The 18,323-nt window shown below is 38.1% G+C and overlaps 1 protein-coding gene across 1 annotated transcript; it reads right to left on the reverse strand.

Moving 5' to 3' along the window:
* Positions 1–2,903: 2,903 nt before the first annotated feature.
* Positions 2,904–15,079, reverse strand: LOC125274315 (nuclear factor 7, ovary-like). The gene is made up of 6 exons (XM_048200584.1): positions 14,480–15,079; positions 14,287–14,382; positions 13,668–13,898; positions 13,564–13,586; positions 8,422–8,540; positions 2,904–8,270 (listed from the first exon to the last, which is right to left on the reverse strand). The coding sequence occupies exons 1-6, from the start codon at positions 14,642–14,644 to the stop codon at positions 7,786–7,788; spliced, it is 1,119 nt and encodes a 372-aa protein (XP_048056541.1). The 5' UTR covers positions 14,645–15,079; the 3' UTR covers positions 2,904–7,785.
* Positions 15,080–18,323: the final 3,244 nt, after the last annotated feature.

The raw sequence follows: 18,323 nt of genomic DNA on the forward strand, positions 1-18,323 counted from the left end.
GACTCCGGTTCGAACTGCTGACAGTTTCGGGCATTTTCAGTGCAAGAGATTGTCCTGTTAGTTTGTTGCATGGACTCCTGAAGCCCTGCCCACTTCTTGAAAGTGGGCCGGGAGCAGTAGCACATTTTAAGGGACACACAAAAACAGCTTGTTTTTGCTCACCTCCCCCAAAAGTGGCAATTTTAACATGCTATAATAAATGATCCGTGGGGTATTTTGAGCCAAAATAATAAATGACTTATTTTATATCTTGTAAAAAGGGGCATAATAGGTGCCCTTTAAAAGCATTACAATTAGACAAAGCTTAAAAGACAAATTACAACTAAAGTCTGTTTTGGGGGGATTAAAGGTTTGGGGGGAACATTTTGTATTAAACAATAATGTTCACTTTTTTTCACTTAATGCAACACACAAAGTAAAGTTACATGGCCTTTGCAAACAAAAACAAACAACAACAAAAAAAACAACTTACAAAATACGTTATATATGGTTTTATTATTTTTTATATCTTGATTTTCATATTATTTAAAAAGAATTCTAGGCTACAAGTTTCAGTATAATGTCTTGTACTGTGTTTTGTGACCTTATTTCAGTGACTTATTTTTTTTCAATAACCATGCATACATGTAATTTTCTCCAAACATTACAGGGAGTGCAGAAATTAGGCAAGTTGATTTCTGACATTTTTTCCCAAGCACATTTTACCAATTCCAATCCACATCAATCTTAATAACTACTATTAAAGTTTTTAACATTTATAAGTGATATAAATTGTTCATGAAGGCTGGAAATGAAAAATGCCTAATTCAGGTGTCAGAATTATTAGGCAAGTTTTCTTTTTGGCAAAATGAGCCAAAAAAGGATTTAACTCAGACTGAAAAGTCAAAAATTATTAAATATCATGAGAAGGAGCAATACTAATGCAATACTAGAAATTGCAAAGTTAAAGCATGACCAAGGGAACATTTTGTAGCGGGGTCAGACAAAAACAGGTGGAAAAGAAAAACAATGTTAATGCAAAATAATTAAGAATTAAGGTGAAGAATTAAGTGTGAACTTTTTTCATGCACTTCAGGAACTTTCCAGCGCCACCATTTTCCAATGCAACCACCTGGAGTCTCCAGAATCAAGGTCTCAGATCTCAGAACTTAGTAGCTAAAGAACTAAAAAATGACCTGCCTTTGAATCAAACTGAAGTGTTATAAAATAATGAAACTGGGTTTTAAAGGGCTTATAACAACTTGAGAATGACTCCTGAAAAAATCCTCTTGTAACTGTTTGAAGAATTTACAGAATCTGGCAAAGGTGTTTATCTTTTAGTCCATCTCTTATCCTGAAATGTCTGTCTTGCAGAGATGACTAAAATGATCTTCCAAAACTTTGCCAGATGGAAGATATTTTCAAACATGTACAAGAATGTGGTGCTGGTCCTTCAGGAGTCACTCTCAAGCTGTCTGTTTATAGGCATAAAAACCCAGTCTTCATGTATTTTATAACACTTCAGCTTTTTCATATGCGGGTATTTTAATTCTTTAGCTAACCAAGTCTCTGAATTGAGACCTACTTCTGGGACTCCAGGTAGGTTAGTTCTGGAAAATGGTGGCGCTGGAGTAAAGGGTTCAGTTTCACACATACTTAATTATTTTGCAGTTAAATGTGTCTTTTCTTTTCCACCTGTTTTTGTCTGACCCCGCTGACCCAATGGATTTTGCTGTCCCTTGGTCTGCTTTAACTTTGCAATTTTGTATTGCATTAATATTGCGTCCTTCCATGAGTATTTAATAATTTTTATTTCAGTGTTAAATCTCTTTTTTGGCTATTTTGCCTGTAAAAGAAAACTTTTTTTGCACACCTGAATATAAATTTTTATTTCCACCATGAACAATTATATATCACTTATAAATGATAAAAACATGTGGGAAAAAAATTTCAGAAAATCTCCAAATTCTGCACTCCCTGTACATACAACATGTTGCACACATATTATTGTAGCCCAGATTGTGCTGAATATAGTGTAATGAGACTTTAGCTATTATTACATTTATAAGCAAATTAAAAAAATGTCAGGACAAGTCAAAACTTCTCCAGGGCCCCAAAACCCCCTCAGACCCAATAGGGTTAAGGAATATTTCCAGCCCATAGATGATTATTCAAAAAACTTGAGCAGTAACTTGAGTAACTTGAGCAGAGTGCAGCTCTTCATTAATCTCATGACTGTCAACACCGGCAGCGCTGACAATTGAGTCACTCAGATAATGTTATACATTAAAATGAAAGATGATGTATATGGTAGGGTTTAATTTAAGTCTAAATAAAGTTTTAAATATTGATGCTTATTTTAATCTCAAATGATGTCCGTCCATTGACAATAATGCAGATGGAAATTAGTTTACGCTACTAATCAGAGCTATATGTGACGACACTCGGACTGTGATAAAGGCCTAAGAGTGTGTCGTCTTTGTATATCTATAGTCTTTTTGACAGCTATTGGTTGAAATGGGTACTGCAGTCCAAATTCAAAATATTTGCTAGAGTGGTCTTTCCCACCCCCTCTCCTCGGACTTGACGCTCATGCAGGTTGCCAGATTGAGGACACGCAATGAGAACGAGCACAATTGACAATGGAAGGCAACGAGCCTTACACTACAAGTTGATTTAACCATGTTTTAATATGCCTGTGTTTATAGAGCTTTTTAGATGGATGTTGAGGCTTGGGTAGGCTGGATAGAATCTGCAATATCTGAGCCAGTTTGTTTGCTGGTTTCCATGGCTGAAATAGTCTGTGCTACAATACACTGTTTTCTTCCAACTGGCAACCCAGGCTTTCAAAATACTATTGGGTAAATTGGCAGTGGGTGGGATCACACAGACAAAAACAAAAACAAACATTCTGACACAGAAGGCACAATTCAAAGCAGAATAGCATTGTTTTTCAGAGAAACAAGTACTCGAATTTAGCATGTTTCCTAAATCTCTGCAAACATATTATGGTATTTTTAAGCTTTAGTACAGTCCAAAAACTTACAGCACCTTTAAATAAACAATACCTAATTATAAGAACAGCAAATTCTCTCACACAACAGGAATAGCAAAGAAAGTTCATTTTAAAACAGAACCGTTTACAATTCTGCAATATACTCAACATAAAAAGCCATATCATTAGCTGATCAAAATGTACATTATTACACACAGGATAGAAAGAGACAGTTCTGGTGCTTCAGTACTTTGAAAATACACTTAAGGCTCAAATTTAAAGTTAATGACAGAATTAGAGAATATTTTTAACTGTACACTTCCTTCTAAACAACAAAACACAAAAGCAGATACATGTTTAAAGCATTTCTTTCAACTGGAAAACTCAATGTTTCTGTGTAATAAAAAACATTAGTGCTCCATTTGAGACTACCATGGTAAAGGGATAAGATGAACCCCACCACCCACATTTAATTTTTCTCTTGACTATAAGTGTCACTAAATCCCATTTACAGGTTGGATAATAAAATTGTACACATTTATTTACACATTTAGTACACATTTACAACCACTATACACCAGATGTGAGCGGTGTGTCACTTTGCATCAGAAACAAAAACTCATCGGTTGACCGATATTTTTTTTTATGCCCGATGCCTATATATTAGAGCACAGGGTGGCCGATGGCGAACATAAAGCCCATATATGATGTCACACTATTTAATTTAGATATTAAAAAACACTCGCATAACAATTGCTGCAATGAAATTTATATTTTACATAATATTCACTAAATTAGAAATCATTTGAAAATAAATCAATATGCTTGAAAATGAATCAAATTTGATTTATACTTTAGATAGCATATTCTACTACTATTATAGTATTACTCACAAAAAAAATGAATAAAAAGAAGTGAACACCGCAGGGTATTGGGGGGCAGTGCCCACCTATTTGTATGGTCATTCAGGGAACTTACTATTGAAAGAATAAAACCATTTCTGTAGCTTTGGTCAGTAGCTATGTTTTCCATCCACCTATTTTTATGTGCATTTTGGGATATCGCATAAAAACCTGCTGGATGGAAATGGCAAGATGTGCATAAATTCTAAAAATGCACATTAAAAATGTATGCACTTAATTAAGTCAGATCATTTTTTTATCCGATAAGAAAACATGCGCATAAACTATGATGGAAACACATTCGCTGAATAAATTCCTCAATACGCAACAAAAAAAGTCATGTGATTTTGCGCGATGGAACGGCATAACTGGACTAGCCAGCGGACCGATCTTTTTGCACAGCATCTGAAACTGTCTTACATTACTGCTTTCCCAAACAGTAGGCATCTGCCTCTGAAAGCAAGATAACACGACCACGTTTATTGCGTTCTGTCTGCTCGCTCTGAGGCACAAGTAATTTATTATATACGAAAATTATTATATACAGTGGCTTCTCCTACTATTCTTAGTGATATTTAGCGCCAGTTTATCAGAAAGTGACGATTTTGTACTCACTGGATGGAAACGGTGCTTTTTATTCACAAATGTTTTATGCAATATTTTCATTTTGCACAGTAAGTTAAAGTCGCAACTTTGGATGGAAACAGCTATTGAAGTATTCTAAAACTAGTCATAGGGAGTCAACTCCAAAAGAGTCGATTCCTCAACTCTGAATAGCACTAGAGTTGGGGAGGATTCCAGCAAAGGGAGGGGAAAAAAAAAAAAAAAAAAAAAATTCACAGACTTTTTATCCTACATGTAGCTTACTTTAGAAATAAATAACAGTCACAGTTACTTTAGTTTAGAATTATACTGTACATACCTCCGTGCCAGCTTTGTAGTTTAATTAAATGGTATATTAATGCCGTATAAATATGGTTTTCCATGATTAACCTAATTTGTGTTCATAATCATTAAACTAATTATAAATCATTAAAAACTCACATAAAGAATAAACACATCAGCGTACATTTTTGCATTGGTTTTTGTATTGTATTAATTTGTAAATATCTTTAACTCTCCAGTCCAATCAGTTTTTTAAGACAATGATCATAGTATTTAGCGCCAACACCCGACCATTATACTGAGATGAATTCATTAAAGAACACGCCCGCCTTCTTTCTTGTTTATTTCATTCTGATATAATATTCGACCACTGCTGTTTCTCGTGACTTTTACCTGTGTAAAAATAGGTATCGCAACAACTAGGAAACAATGTTGATAGCTATTAAAAGTAATAAAAATCGGTCTAAATTGGAGTCACGCGAAAAGTGTGTTTTCATAAAGGGGATTTAAGGCTCAGTGACAGAAAAAATAAATAGTGTAATAATGACTACAATATTGTATTATTCCTGACTGTTTTGATTTAAAGTAAATGAAGTCGAATCCATCTACTCCTACAGTAGGAGTTAGAATCGAGACGACTCAACCTGGAATCGAACATTCCTAACCGAAGCTCATAGGAACACTAATATTTACAAAGGTAACTTTAAATAACATTATCTTTTAACAGAAAATTCATATTTAACACATGAATGCATTCATTCCACAAAATGGAATTTTTATAAATGACTATTAAAAACATCCAAAACAGCACCTCTTGCATAGACCTGCCTAGTTAATTATTCAAATACAACAGCCAATGGCAAGTCTCCAGCAGCAGACATTTCATTATTTATATTTTTGTGTTAGAAGTAGCTGTGTTTTTGTCATACGAATTCCTTTACACAGTTGCTCATTGCACACAATCTCAAAATCAAATGTTGGCGGTGATATGCAACATTTATCAAGCAAAGCGCCACGGATATAAGAAAGTGGTTTAACGAGTAAATTCTGACAAATAGAGTATGCGTTGCCTTTACTTTTTTTTTTTTTTTTTTTTTTTTTTTTTTTTTTTGGTGCAATTGAAGAGCTTTTGTCACTCTGGTTTACAAATTGTAATACAGTGACTTCTTTAACTGGGTATGCTGTGTGGCGCATCATTTCAAAAAATGTGCCCGGTGCAGACACGTTGGATCAGTTTATAATGAGCGAGATGCTCGCGTTAGCTCTAAAAAGTGTAAGCTACTCAACTGCCTGCTCTCATAACACATAGCAACACAGCTAAAAGTATTCCCAATATATTGGACCTTTTATTGAAAGTAGCCATTTACCTGTTGAGACATGCCTTCACAAGCACCTGTAAGAACTGTGTTTGCGATGTTTGAGTTGAGGGAGGCACAATGTGTGAAAAGGGCATTTGCAAAATATGCTTTATTTTTGTAATTCCGCTATGTGCCACTAGTGTCGCAGTAACTACATGCTTCACCTTTAAACGGCATCGGCTTAGCAAACTATCTAAATCAGAGACGACAAATAAACATCTTGGCAGGTGTCAATTGAAATGTAAGCCGGAAATGTATATTTTTTTTATTTAAGAATTAAAACTAAGTATAATATAATAAATAAAAGTATCCTATTATAACTAAAATATAAGTAAAATATATAAAATATAATTATAATAAATAATAACATAAGTTGAAATAATGCAAACTGATGACTTTAACAAACACACAGACTATCGATTAATAACCTCAGATATTTACAATAGTCTACTTACAGTCTTTAAGTTTACAGTCTTTTACTGTCTTTAACAGTTTATATCTTTTTGTAAAAAAATGTATTTCCCTATGGAGAAAATTAAATACTATGAAAATAGTTTCAGTTATGACTTTTTCCCCATTTGATTTAGATTAGTTAGTTTTGCATCAAATACAATGTGATTTTCGGTGATCGATATCTGGCCATAGCAGCATTTTTCCGCTTGGGCGAGTGATTCGCGGACAGCTTTCTCTGCGCATGAAATCCTCTATTTTCCAGCAAACCAATGAGAACGCGGAACAGCGATGACGATACATAACAAAGCGTAGTCGCCAAAGCTGTTGTGGATCCGCTTACCCGAAAGCCTGCATAACTGGCAGATTTGAAGAAAATTACTGTGGCTTGGCAAATAAATAAATGACGAACAGTTACATACATATTACCAATATTCTATCATGTGAGCTTTATGGTATACCTCAAACAAGTGAATATTAATTAGCGAGTCCATGAATGGCTTGGGTATGCAGAACATTCTCAGTTTATATGGACTGCACACCATTGGTGTATAGGCATAATGCAAATGAGTTTTGGTGTAGTTAATTCATTTATCTCAGTTGTTGTAGGCAGGACTCGCGTGTTTTGGTGTTCTGTTTTATCCTGCTCTGTTTCATTTAGAACAAAAATAAACTAAATATCTGGTCATATTGTGTCTGAATAAGTTACTTGATATTAACTTCTTGGGCCAGATTTACTAAACGGGGCAAATTAGCGTAAAAGCGCAATTCCCAAAAAAAAAAAAAAAAAAACGCTGATGGGAGTGGAAAGTTCTGCACGTGTTCTATCGCAAACCTTAGTAAATCACCTTGCATAATTCATTTAAATACTCTCCTCCCATATTTTTGTTTTTTTCTGAAAAGGAAACTCAAACAAATGCATATGCAATAAGGTCAGCTGCAAAAATAACCGTGCTGCCTTTTCAGCAATCCGGACAGTAGTTTTTTTTTTTATACGTCAAAAGAAGGTTTGCGCTGGCGCAAACTGTTAGTAAATCTGGCCCTTTGTTTATTGATCTGTTGTATAAAAGCAATATGACACACTCAGTGTTGCTGTAGTGCTGGATATCAGTCATGTGATCACCTGCAGCCCAATCACAGCTGTACTGATATTCAGATCAACAGCACTCTGACTCATGTGATATCGATCCAGTCCTACAGCCAGGTATAACGTTTACTAACTATTTGATGGTAAGATCCTCAGAGGGAAAAAACTATAAAAGAACGGAGAGACTGTGTCAGTGAAGGTGGTTGTGAAAGAGTGTAGATATGTGTTAGATACAGGATCAGAAAATGACACCATTCCTCTGTCATAGTCCAGATCAACTCTCACACGCTCAAGATACTGTTTAACAAGAAAACCAGACTCTTCGATCAGTCCGTACTGCACGCTCCAGACATCAGTGTTAAAGAAATCACCTCCCTTCCTTTGATTTGATGCTGTAGTTATTCCAAGTCTCCAACGTGAGCTCTTTTTAACCTCCACATCCCAGCAGTGTGTTCCTGAGTTAAATCCCTCTGAACCCAGAACACAGGGATAATAGTCAAATCTCTCTGGATTATCAGGAAGCAGTTGTTTGTTCCCACCCTGTTTCACTCTGGTCAGGTCATCAGACAGAATGAGACACGGGTGAGCCGTGTTTGGATCCAGAATCACAGGAGCTGATGAGACACAAACAACAGGTGCTTTTATTCTGATGTTCATTTAATTATCAAGAGTGAATTCATAATTTGTGTATGGTTATGAACACATATCCTATTGATCAAACACTTCAGTCATCATTAGATCTGTAAAGATCATCTGCAGACTCACTGTCTTGGACGATGTCCTGCATCTTCTTCCAGACTCTGAACGGTAGGTTGCCTAAGTAATGTGGCACATGAATCAAAGCTCCAGAAGCCATCTGTGGATCCGGCTCTGAGCTCTGGACACTGGAAGAACATTCATGAGTCAGAACTGCAGTGGCTTTGTGTCAGGGGGTTTAATTCAGGTTAAATTAAGCTGTAGTGATCCACAGAAATCAAATCCCATGCATGTATTTGATTGACCCAAAAGTCTTATTTCTAGTAATTTACTGGACAGAGGTTTTAAAATAACAGGCAATTGACGAGCATGTATTAAGCATTTAAGGGGTCATGAATTGAGAAATTTTCCTTTATCTTTTGACATATAAGAATTCATTGTACTAGGGCTGTACGATTAATTGCACGAGATTGTCATGCGTGTCTCATCAGTAAAGCCGGTTCTGTGATTAGCGGTAAATGTCCATCACCTGCTTTCAAATGGAGCGGCACTTAATATACAGAGCCGTAGTTCGCGGACAAGCTACGCAATATCGCGTTCGTAATCGAAAGCGATTCATCTGCATAAGTGGATATCTCCATTTGAAAGCAGGTGATGGACATTTACCGCTAATCACAGAACCGGCTTTACTGACGAGACACGCATGACAAAAGCATGCGATTAATCGTGCAGCCCTACATTGTACTATAAAAATATCCTGTAAGTTTCAGAACTCAAAAATGCCTTTTTAGTCAAAAAACAGCTTTTTTTTGAAAGCAAGCTGACCAAACAAAATGTTTTGGATTTTGTTGCATTATGACGTAATAGCCTTTGCAGAAGTTGATCAACACCTACTTCTACAATACCGATTTAGCCCTGCCCACCGAGTCGCACGTCATGTAGTAGTAAATACGAAAGACAAATTTGGACAGTCAGTTCAGAATACAGTTGTATTCATTACTTCAAGAGACATTTTGGTTTTTGGTTCTTGAACAGTCAGTTACCTAAGTATGATCCGTCCTCATTTGCATATAATGAATGTCCAAGAAAGTTATGCATGTGATGTGGAGAAAGATTTTGCCAACGAAGTAGGCCAGTTTAAACACTTCCTCCATGGGAGCATGGGTGCTAATTGTATTTATAGAATATATTTTAAAGAATAAGAGTAAAAACAAACAGTTTTTGGAAAATGCATATTTCACAGTTTGCCCAGCGTAAGGTTGTATACCGCTTCAGGGCTCATGGTCCATGGAGACCAGAGCTTTCAGGTGAATTTAAATGCTTTATTGCGCAGATATGTAACCACGTTCAAGATCAATGTCTCCAGTTACTGAATGTAACCAAGGTTCCCTGAGATGAGGGAACAAAACATTGCATCAGAAGCTGATGCTATGGGGAAACTCCTTTCACTGAGACATAATGAAGCCTGATTGAATAACGAGAGACTGGCCCGCTCCCTATATAAAGCGACACTGCCTCAGAATCTTTCAACTGAAATGATCGTAAACTCATGAAATATCTGAGTAATAGTAACTCGGCATGAACGCCGGAGACGTTCCCTTTCGATTTTGGTTAACTTGACATTACGTCAAAAACTGATGCTATGTGGAATGTATAAAATCTTGCTGTGATACTGTGAAGGGTTGCTTAGTGCAAGTGAAGCTAATGACCCATAAGAAGTGCTTCGTAAACAGGAAAGCACTATTTCACAATTTAAATTGCATAAGCAACAACATGTACCGAACAGTGTCCCCCCCAGAATGATTCCGTCCCCTCAGTTGAGTCCTACTGGACCTAGTTAAACACTGTCATGACGGGATCAGAACGGGTAGTTGATATTCAGGTGAACATTACGTTGAGCTGAAATAAGTCATACGAACAGACATACTCAGGCTATAGAAGCCACGTTGAGGGTTGAGTAAGCAATATGGTTCGACACAGGTGTTTCATAAATAGGAAGACACCTCGCTGGCTAGAATTGATTTATATAGTCAGCTCATTCCTTAGAAATAATGGCTTCACTGGCTTACACCATGTCTAGACCACAACAGCTAAAAGCTGCCTACACTGAACGCGACAAACTGACTGTTGCAAAGCACTTGGACTACGTCAGAAGTAGAACGGGGGATCTGTTTACTGTCGGAAATTTGTTGCGTCGCATCCAGTGTAGACAATTTCACTCATTATAATGGGTTCTACTGTCTTTTGACACGTCACGTCCGGTGTAGACACAGTGTTCAGCAGTGGAGCCTATCGGACCTAGTTGAGCACTGCTGTATCAAAGGCTCAGCTATGAGGTCTTTGAGTGCTCTTTGAAGTAAAAAGAGCAATAGGAAAGCAAAAAGAGTTTGTTTTCAGGAAAGGGAAGCAATTTTAAAAATCTATAATCCTACACACCGTTCATAATTAGCAGAGGATCATGAGGATTTTGTCCTGCACAAACTAGATCTCTTGTACTGACAGGAACCAGGAAGCTAGCAAGTAAAAATCCAGACTATAAGATCTGGCTAAAGTATTCAGCGAAGCCCATCCTGCTGCTAAACAAATGTCCGCGATAGACATTCCGGTTACCCATGCCCATGTGAGAGATAGAAGAGAATTGCTCTGATATGGAGGAAGTTTGTGTGGTTTTAAAACTTTATTGCACTTGACAGCGAAACAGTTAACACACATTGACTTCTTGCACTCTCATCGCCCGCAACAGGCAGGGGGGGCGAGAGGCACATCCAAATGCACATTTGAATGAGCTTCCTTTTCCTTCCAGAGCAGTCAGGAATGGAACTGGGTCTCCTGGGCTTTTTTCCCTGAATGGTGAGGACCTTAGTGTTCCGGGAATGGATGCCGCTTTGTCCACGAGTACTTGGGACACACCGAAGGTTCTGGCTCTTTCAGCGGGGCAGGCGAGGTCAGTGTTGCCAAGTCCATGGTTTTTTCTTGGAATTGGTCTACTTTAAGACTGGCTCATTACTTTTGACTGCTTCTGAACCTCAGTAAGCAAGTGAGAAGACCTCTGAAAAGGACTCCACTGAGCTGCCAAAGAGGTCTCTGATGGCCTGCTCTCTGACAGCTTGACTTAAGAAACCAGGAAATGTAGCACCAGGAAAAAGTTTCGCTATGATGCATCACAGAGTCCTCTTTAGAGCCCTCTGTGGCCAATGCTGATGATGACATAGTGTTGTCGCACTTCTCGTTCAGTGCTCTGAAGGAGACTAGGCTGCGGGCTCCTGAGGAGGGGAGGGAACTAATTCTAGTGAACGAAACCGTGAAGGCATTGAATCACAATGAGGCTTCTTGAAGACGTCCTCATAAAAGAGGAAAGTACCCACTTTTTGGCATGTTCGCATTGCAGGAACTGGGAATTATTTTAGTTCTAGGAACACCTTTTGGGGGAATTAAATTAGCTCCTATTTCAGAGTAGGAGCTAATCTAAACCAGCACAATAGGAACTACCAGTGATGTACGTGTATGCTGATTGCCCGCACACACGCGAAACACCAGCACCTGCCATTTTAAAAAGCAGTGTACACACACAGATTGTAGCCTATATATTAACTCCACAAACTAACTTTACTAACATGGAAAACGGTTATAGATGGACCTCTCAAACTTTACGCTGAGAAAATCCAACACGACTTTGAAGGGACCAAGCGAAACATGACAAACACGACATTGGGCATCAACCACATGGCAAACGCTAATACGTTTTCATATACGGTTTACTTTCTTTGTATAAGAGTTATATCTAATAACATATTAGTCAGGACTGTTAAACAGACCGTAAACTAATGAAGAAGGAGAATGGGAGTGCTATGTGCTCAGGCTTTGCCATTCTCAGTGCTGTTGAAATAAATGTTCTTCACGCCACCAAAATAAGTCACAACCACAAGCTCGGCTTATGTCACTTCAGAGTTCTTTCTGGCGGTGCGAATGCAACCAAGAAAACAGAACATTTGGGGAACATTTACTTCTCGGGAACCGCCCTAAGTTCCTTAAACTACCTAGTGCAAAAGCCCCTATAGTTAACAATTTACAAGATAGTTTGTTGTACTTTGACGTGTTGTACATATTAATTAAATTAAATTGGTTAGTGCTGTCAAGCGATTACATTTTTTTAATCTAATTAATTGCATGATGTGGCAATTATAATCGAGCGCAGCGTTAGTTCAGTCAAGCCATGTAGGCATAGTGCTGCAACCAGCTGACGCGGTCAGCTGTCAAATCGCTCCAATCACTACCATTTTTCTATTAGACACGGGACATATATACTTGGCATTGCTGCTCGGTAAGTATGCTCAAACTGCTCGCAACCCTCCCTCCCTCCCCATTATAAGCACGAGCATATTACTGTCCACCTTCTGGTTGTCGTCTTCTTTTGTTTCAGATCACTAAGGCTTTCAAGTCCTGGCTGGCATGGACCTCACTGCTGAGAGACACTCATCCTCATAACCAAGCTACAGTATTGACATCCCACTGCCATATCTACATGATTACCATGTTTGCTTTTAAAGACATTGCTAAGTGTCTTAATTGTCTATGTATTTCCAAGCTGATGGTTCCGGGGGGTTAACGTTAAAGCTCTTGTAAGTTCAATTAATTTTGGAGCAAGAACCCCATAAGGAACTATACTGCCAAAGATAAATTGTGCTCAATTAACTCAAGTAACTTGCGAAGTGGTCCTGTCTGAACTATATCATATGATATAGATATGACACAAAATTTTAGGGATTTTTAACTGCATTTATAGGCTACATCATTGTCCTGCATCATGTTCGTCCCCAAAAACAGTATGAAGCGTCAGATAACCTATGTAGGTCTAAGACGGGTGTGTTAGACCAATTTTAATGTGTCAATTTTTTTTCTGTAACTAATTAATTCAATTAAAGAGTTAAATCGACAGCCCTAATATTGGTAGATGATTATAATATGTTTATGCAATGTTTGGTTATACAGATGTTTAGTGGCTAAAATTTTATTTTTGTCAACAAAAATGATGTGACAAATTAGAATATAACTGACTACATTTTATGAATATGACATGACAAAATATTGAATAAATTTACAGGATATTTGCATGACTAAAACAAAAATCTGTGGGGGAAAAAAAAGTATTTGTAAGGTGTGTGGGTTTCAGTTCAGAGCAAGAGAGACCAGAGAAACCAGAAGATCACTCACCTTTCCATTGGGACTGGAAACTTCTGCAGAACAAACACACAAATTATCATCAAGAACTCAATCAATCAATCAATCATCAATCAATCAATGATCTGAAATCAGACCTTCAGAAAGCAGATGTCATTGGCTGTCATCATCTCCTCCATGTCTTTGATTGTGTGTGAAAGAGCTGAGATGTGTCTGTTCATCTCCTCAAGCTTCTCCTGCATCATCTGCTTCTTCTGCTCCTCTTCCTCCCTCAGTGCAGTGATTGTAGCTTCTTCTTCGTCTCTGAGAAACCGATGAAGCTTCTTAAACTCTTGTTTAATCTGCCGCTCTGTGCGCTCAGCTTGAGACTGAAATCAAATCACATCCACTTCAATCATCAGCACATCACATCACCACCACCAGCCAAACGTCTGGACACAGTAAATTTATTTTTTGCATGATCTTTTGATCTAAAGGGTTTGAATGTCTTTACAAACCATGAAGATGTTTAAGAGACCATCCAGAGTTAGCAGAGCTGTTATCAAGGCAAAGGGTGGTGACTCAGAAGATAAAATATATGATTTTGACTTTTTTTTTTTGTGCTCACTACATCTTTACCATTTGTATTATTTCATAGTTTTGATGACTATTATTCTTAATGCGAATGGTCATAATAAAGAAATAGTAGGCTTGTTCAAACTGTTACTAGCAGTGCACTTTGTGTTGGGATTGTTACTCTTGATTCTGTTTCCTCACCTTGATGTGCTGAACTGTTTCCACACACTTTTCTTTAATGTTTTCGCTGTGTTTAAGCTTCCTTCGTGAGGATTTCAGTGCTGTACTGAGCTCCTTCTAAAAGTCAACAAAACAACACATTATAGAATACACTGATATATGGTCATATATGTTGAGTAAAATGGTAGAGAATCAAGAGAGACGTTTGTCCTACCTTATAAGATGGAACAACTTCACTGATGGGTCTGAATGTGTGATTGTCGTGTTGTTGTGAATCTCTGCACACTAAACACACAGGCTGCTTGTCCTCCAGACAGAAGAAATCGAGTTTCTCATTGTGTAAATCGCAAGATAATTCTTCTACAGACCGTGGATCCATGTTCTCTATATGAGCTAACGTTACAGCAGTCTAACCTTTACTTTCACTTCCTGGTTATGTTTTTCAAAAAATGAACCACCACGAGAATCACAAAGATGTGCTGTCGGTTCAGAAACAACCTTTTTAATAAATCACCTTTTTAATAAATCCTTCTTGTTTTCTTTGTTCTTCGTGATCGCTGATTCCTATTTTCTGTTTTTGTCGAGACAATGCGGAGATAGTCACAATGACAGAAAGGAGTGAAATAAGACAGTCACGTCCGGTGTTACAGTAAATTCGGCTCCTGAGATATTTGGTTCCACTGGTGGCGCATGAGTATATCCATGAATTTTCCCTGTTGTGGGCGTGTCAACGTGCAAATCAATGGAACTGAAAATATTAGTGCCATCGCAACTTGTTTAATGGATTATTTCGAAAGGTAATACGTTTCATTGTGTTAATCATTAACTGTTTGTGTTGTTATAAATCATCTGAGCTGTTTTTGTATAGAAAAAAAAAGATTATTGCGATTTTTCCTCACAATTCTGACCCAAATTCTCAGAATTGTTAGAACTCGCAAAAATTCCAATTCTGAGGGAAAAAAGTCAGCACACAATTCTGACATTTTCTTACAAATGCAAGTTTATATCTCTCAATTCTGACTTTATAACTCGCAATTCTGTGAAAAAATGTCATCAGAACAAAGCATATCGATAATCAATTACACTGCATTATAATATTACATTTTTCATGTTGGTTAGTAAATTGTGCACTTACTATGACTTGATAATGCTACATATCATAAAGTTCAGATAAAAAGGAAAACATTTGTCGTTTGGTGTTATACTGCCTAAATAAGAAATAAACTAGGATGAATAATCACAGCAGGGTAGCTTATATTTTATTAGGCCACAGAGTTTGTGGAGGTTATTTCAGTCAATGTTGTCAACACTTAAGTTATCACCGAATGACAACTAGCTAGCTAGCTAGCAGGTATTGAAATGAGCCTCACAAGTTTTTTTTAAAGGGTCAAACACATCAAAGAAATTAAATTGTAATAGACTACATTATAGGTGCTCACATTTGCTCTGCTGTAAATACCTATGCCAGCAAAACAGCTGAGACGATTTTGTAGACTATTAATTGCTTTGAAAATGTGAACAAATGCAGTTGAACATTAAAACTTTATTACCTTATCGAAATAAATCCATTAAACAAGTTGCGATTTGAGGAGCAAGTTCCATTCCTTTGCGCGTTGTCTCAAGGACACGCCCACAACAGGGGAAGTTCATGAATATTCATACATGCGCCACCCAGTGGTACCAAATAATATCTCAGGAACCGAATATATTGTAACACCGGGTATGTGTTGTAAGAGGTTTGAGTTCACCTTGACTACGAAAATCATTCAGTATGGTATTGCCACAGTGCTTTTTTTTTGTCAGCATTATCTGGCCAAAATTAATTGTTATGAAAATAAATCAGCTATTATGATTTATGTTGATGTTCAAGACGTTCAAACATGGTCATCTATTGGATATCCACCTCAAGTTTTAAATCAATTGCATAATTTCACCACTAGATGTCAGTAAAGCCGCACTGAAATCTCCACTGCGCACAAAACTCGGGCAATAAATGGAATGGTCCTATGTAGCCGACTCTAGGATCTGTTACATCAATTGATTTATTAACACGCAACATATAGAGCGTTTTATGAAGGGGAGACAATGTGGGGCTAGTTGTCTGTGACAACATGCCCCTATAGGGTCGACACGTGTTCAGTGTGTCTTTGGGAATTAAGCTGTCCATTAGTGTCTGCCTTTCAGAAATATTCACTGGAATATATAGTGGGACAAAGCCACAAGACGAATTCTTTGTGTGTCAACATAATAAAGCTCTCTATTTGTAATTTATTTACATACATATTGATGCACTATATGTATTGAGAATGATTGAATTCAGGTGTTCCAATCACTTCCATGGCCACAGGTGTATAAAATCAAGCACCTAGGCATGCAGACTGCTTCTACAAACATTTGTGAAAGAATCTGTCGCTCTCAGGAGCTCAGTGAATTCAAGCGTGGTACCGTGATAGGTTACCACCTGTGCAGTAAGTTCATTCATGAAATTTCCTCACTACTAAATATTCCACGGTCAACTGTTAGTGGTATCATAACAAAGTGGAAGCAATTGGGAACAACAGCAACACAAAGTGGTAGGCCACGTAAAATCACAGAGTGGGGTCAGCGCATGCTGAGGCACACAGTGTGCAGAAGTCGCCAACTTTCTGCAGAGCCAATAGCTACAGACCTCCAAACTTTGTGTGGCCTTCAGATTAGCTCAAGAACAGTGTGTAGAGAGCTTCATGGAATGGGTTTCCATGGCCGAGCAGCTGCATCCAAACCTTACATCACCAAGTGCAATGCAAAGCGTCGGATGCAGTGGTGTAAAGCACGCCGCCACTGGACTCTAGAGCAGTGGAGATGTGTTCTCTGGAGTGACCAATCACGCTTCTCTGTATGGAAATCCAATGGACGAGTCTGGGTTTGGTGGTTGCCAGGAGAATGGTACTTGCCTGACTGCATTGTGCCAAGTGTAAAGTTTGGTGGAGGGGGATTATAATGTGGGATTGTTTTTCAGGGGTTGGGCTTGACCCCTTAGTTCCAGTGAAAGGAACTCTTAATGCTTCAACATACCAAGACATTTTGGACAATTTCATGCTCCCAACTTTGTGGGAACAGTTTGGGGATGGCCCCTTCCTGTTCCAACATGACTGCGCACCAGTGCACAAAGCAAGGTCCATAAAGACATGGATGAGCGAGTTTAGTGTGGAGGAACTTGACTGTCCTGACTTCAACCCGATAGAACACCTTTGGGATGAATTAGAGCGGAGACTGTGAGCCAGGCCTTCTCGCCAACATCAGTGCCGGACCTCACAAATGTGCTTCTAGAAGAATGGTCAAAAATACCCATAAACACACTCCTAAACCTTGTGGAAAGCCTTCCCTGAAGATTTGAGGCTGTTATAGCTGCAAGGAGGGGGCAACTCCATATTAAACCCTACGGATTAAGAATGGGATGTCATTAAAGTTCATGTGCGCATAAAGGCAGGTGTCCCAAAACTTTTGGCAATATAGTTTATAACTGGAGAGTCACAGGTCCACCCTAATATTTCCTTTGATGTTAATTTTTGAGGCAATTATTCATTTTAATCTGTAGGCCTAAGTTTTTAAATGCATGAAATCAGTGAGCGGCAGAAGTCTGACAGTGAGGGACTGTGACAGCACCTCCAGCGTGTGTTTATGGAGATGTTTGCAAACTCTTGTTTATTGTCCATTATGGTCTGTAAGTCTCAGTGTAACGGCATGTGTGTATCTGCAGGGCCTGATTCATTGAGATCGATGTCGTTTCCGCCTCTCTTAGGTAAATGGTTGCCTAGGAGACGGACAGGTGCATTCCATCTTACAGTCCTGAGGGGGAAGCAGGAAGACAAATGCTCTCCTTTACTTCCCCATCGCCCTGGAAACACTGGAACTCACCTGACTGGAAGTCCAGTTCAACTCGCTGGAATTCTCTCAGTGAAGATTCCAATTCACACATGCATAACCCACCACTGTATGCTAGAAATACGTATTTCATTGGTGATGGGGAAAGTAGCTACTGTATGTTCTTTTAAAGGGTTAGTTCACCCAAAAATGAA

The sequence above is a fragment of the Megalobrama amblycephala genome, linkage group LG1 (genome assembly GCF_018812025.1).
Source record: "Megalobrama amblycephala isolate DHTTF-2021 linkage group LG1, ASM1881202v1, whole genome shotgun sequence".
NCBI classification, from domain to species: Eukaryota; Metazoa; Chordata; class Actinopteri; order Cypriniformes; family Xenocyprididae; genus Megalobrama; species Megalobrama amblycephala.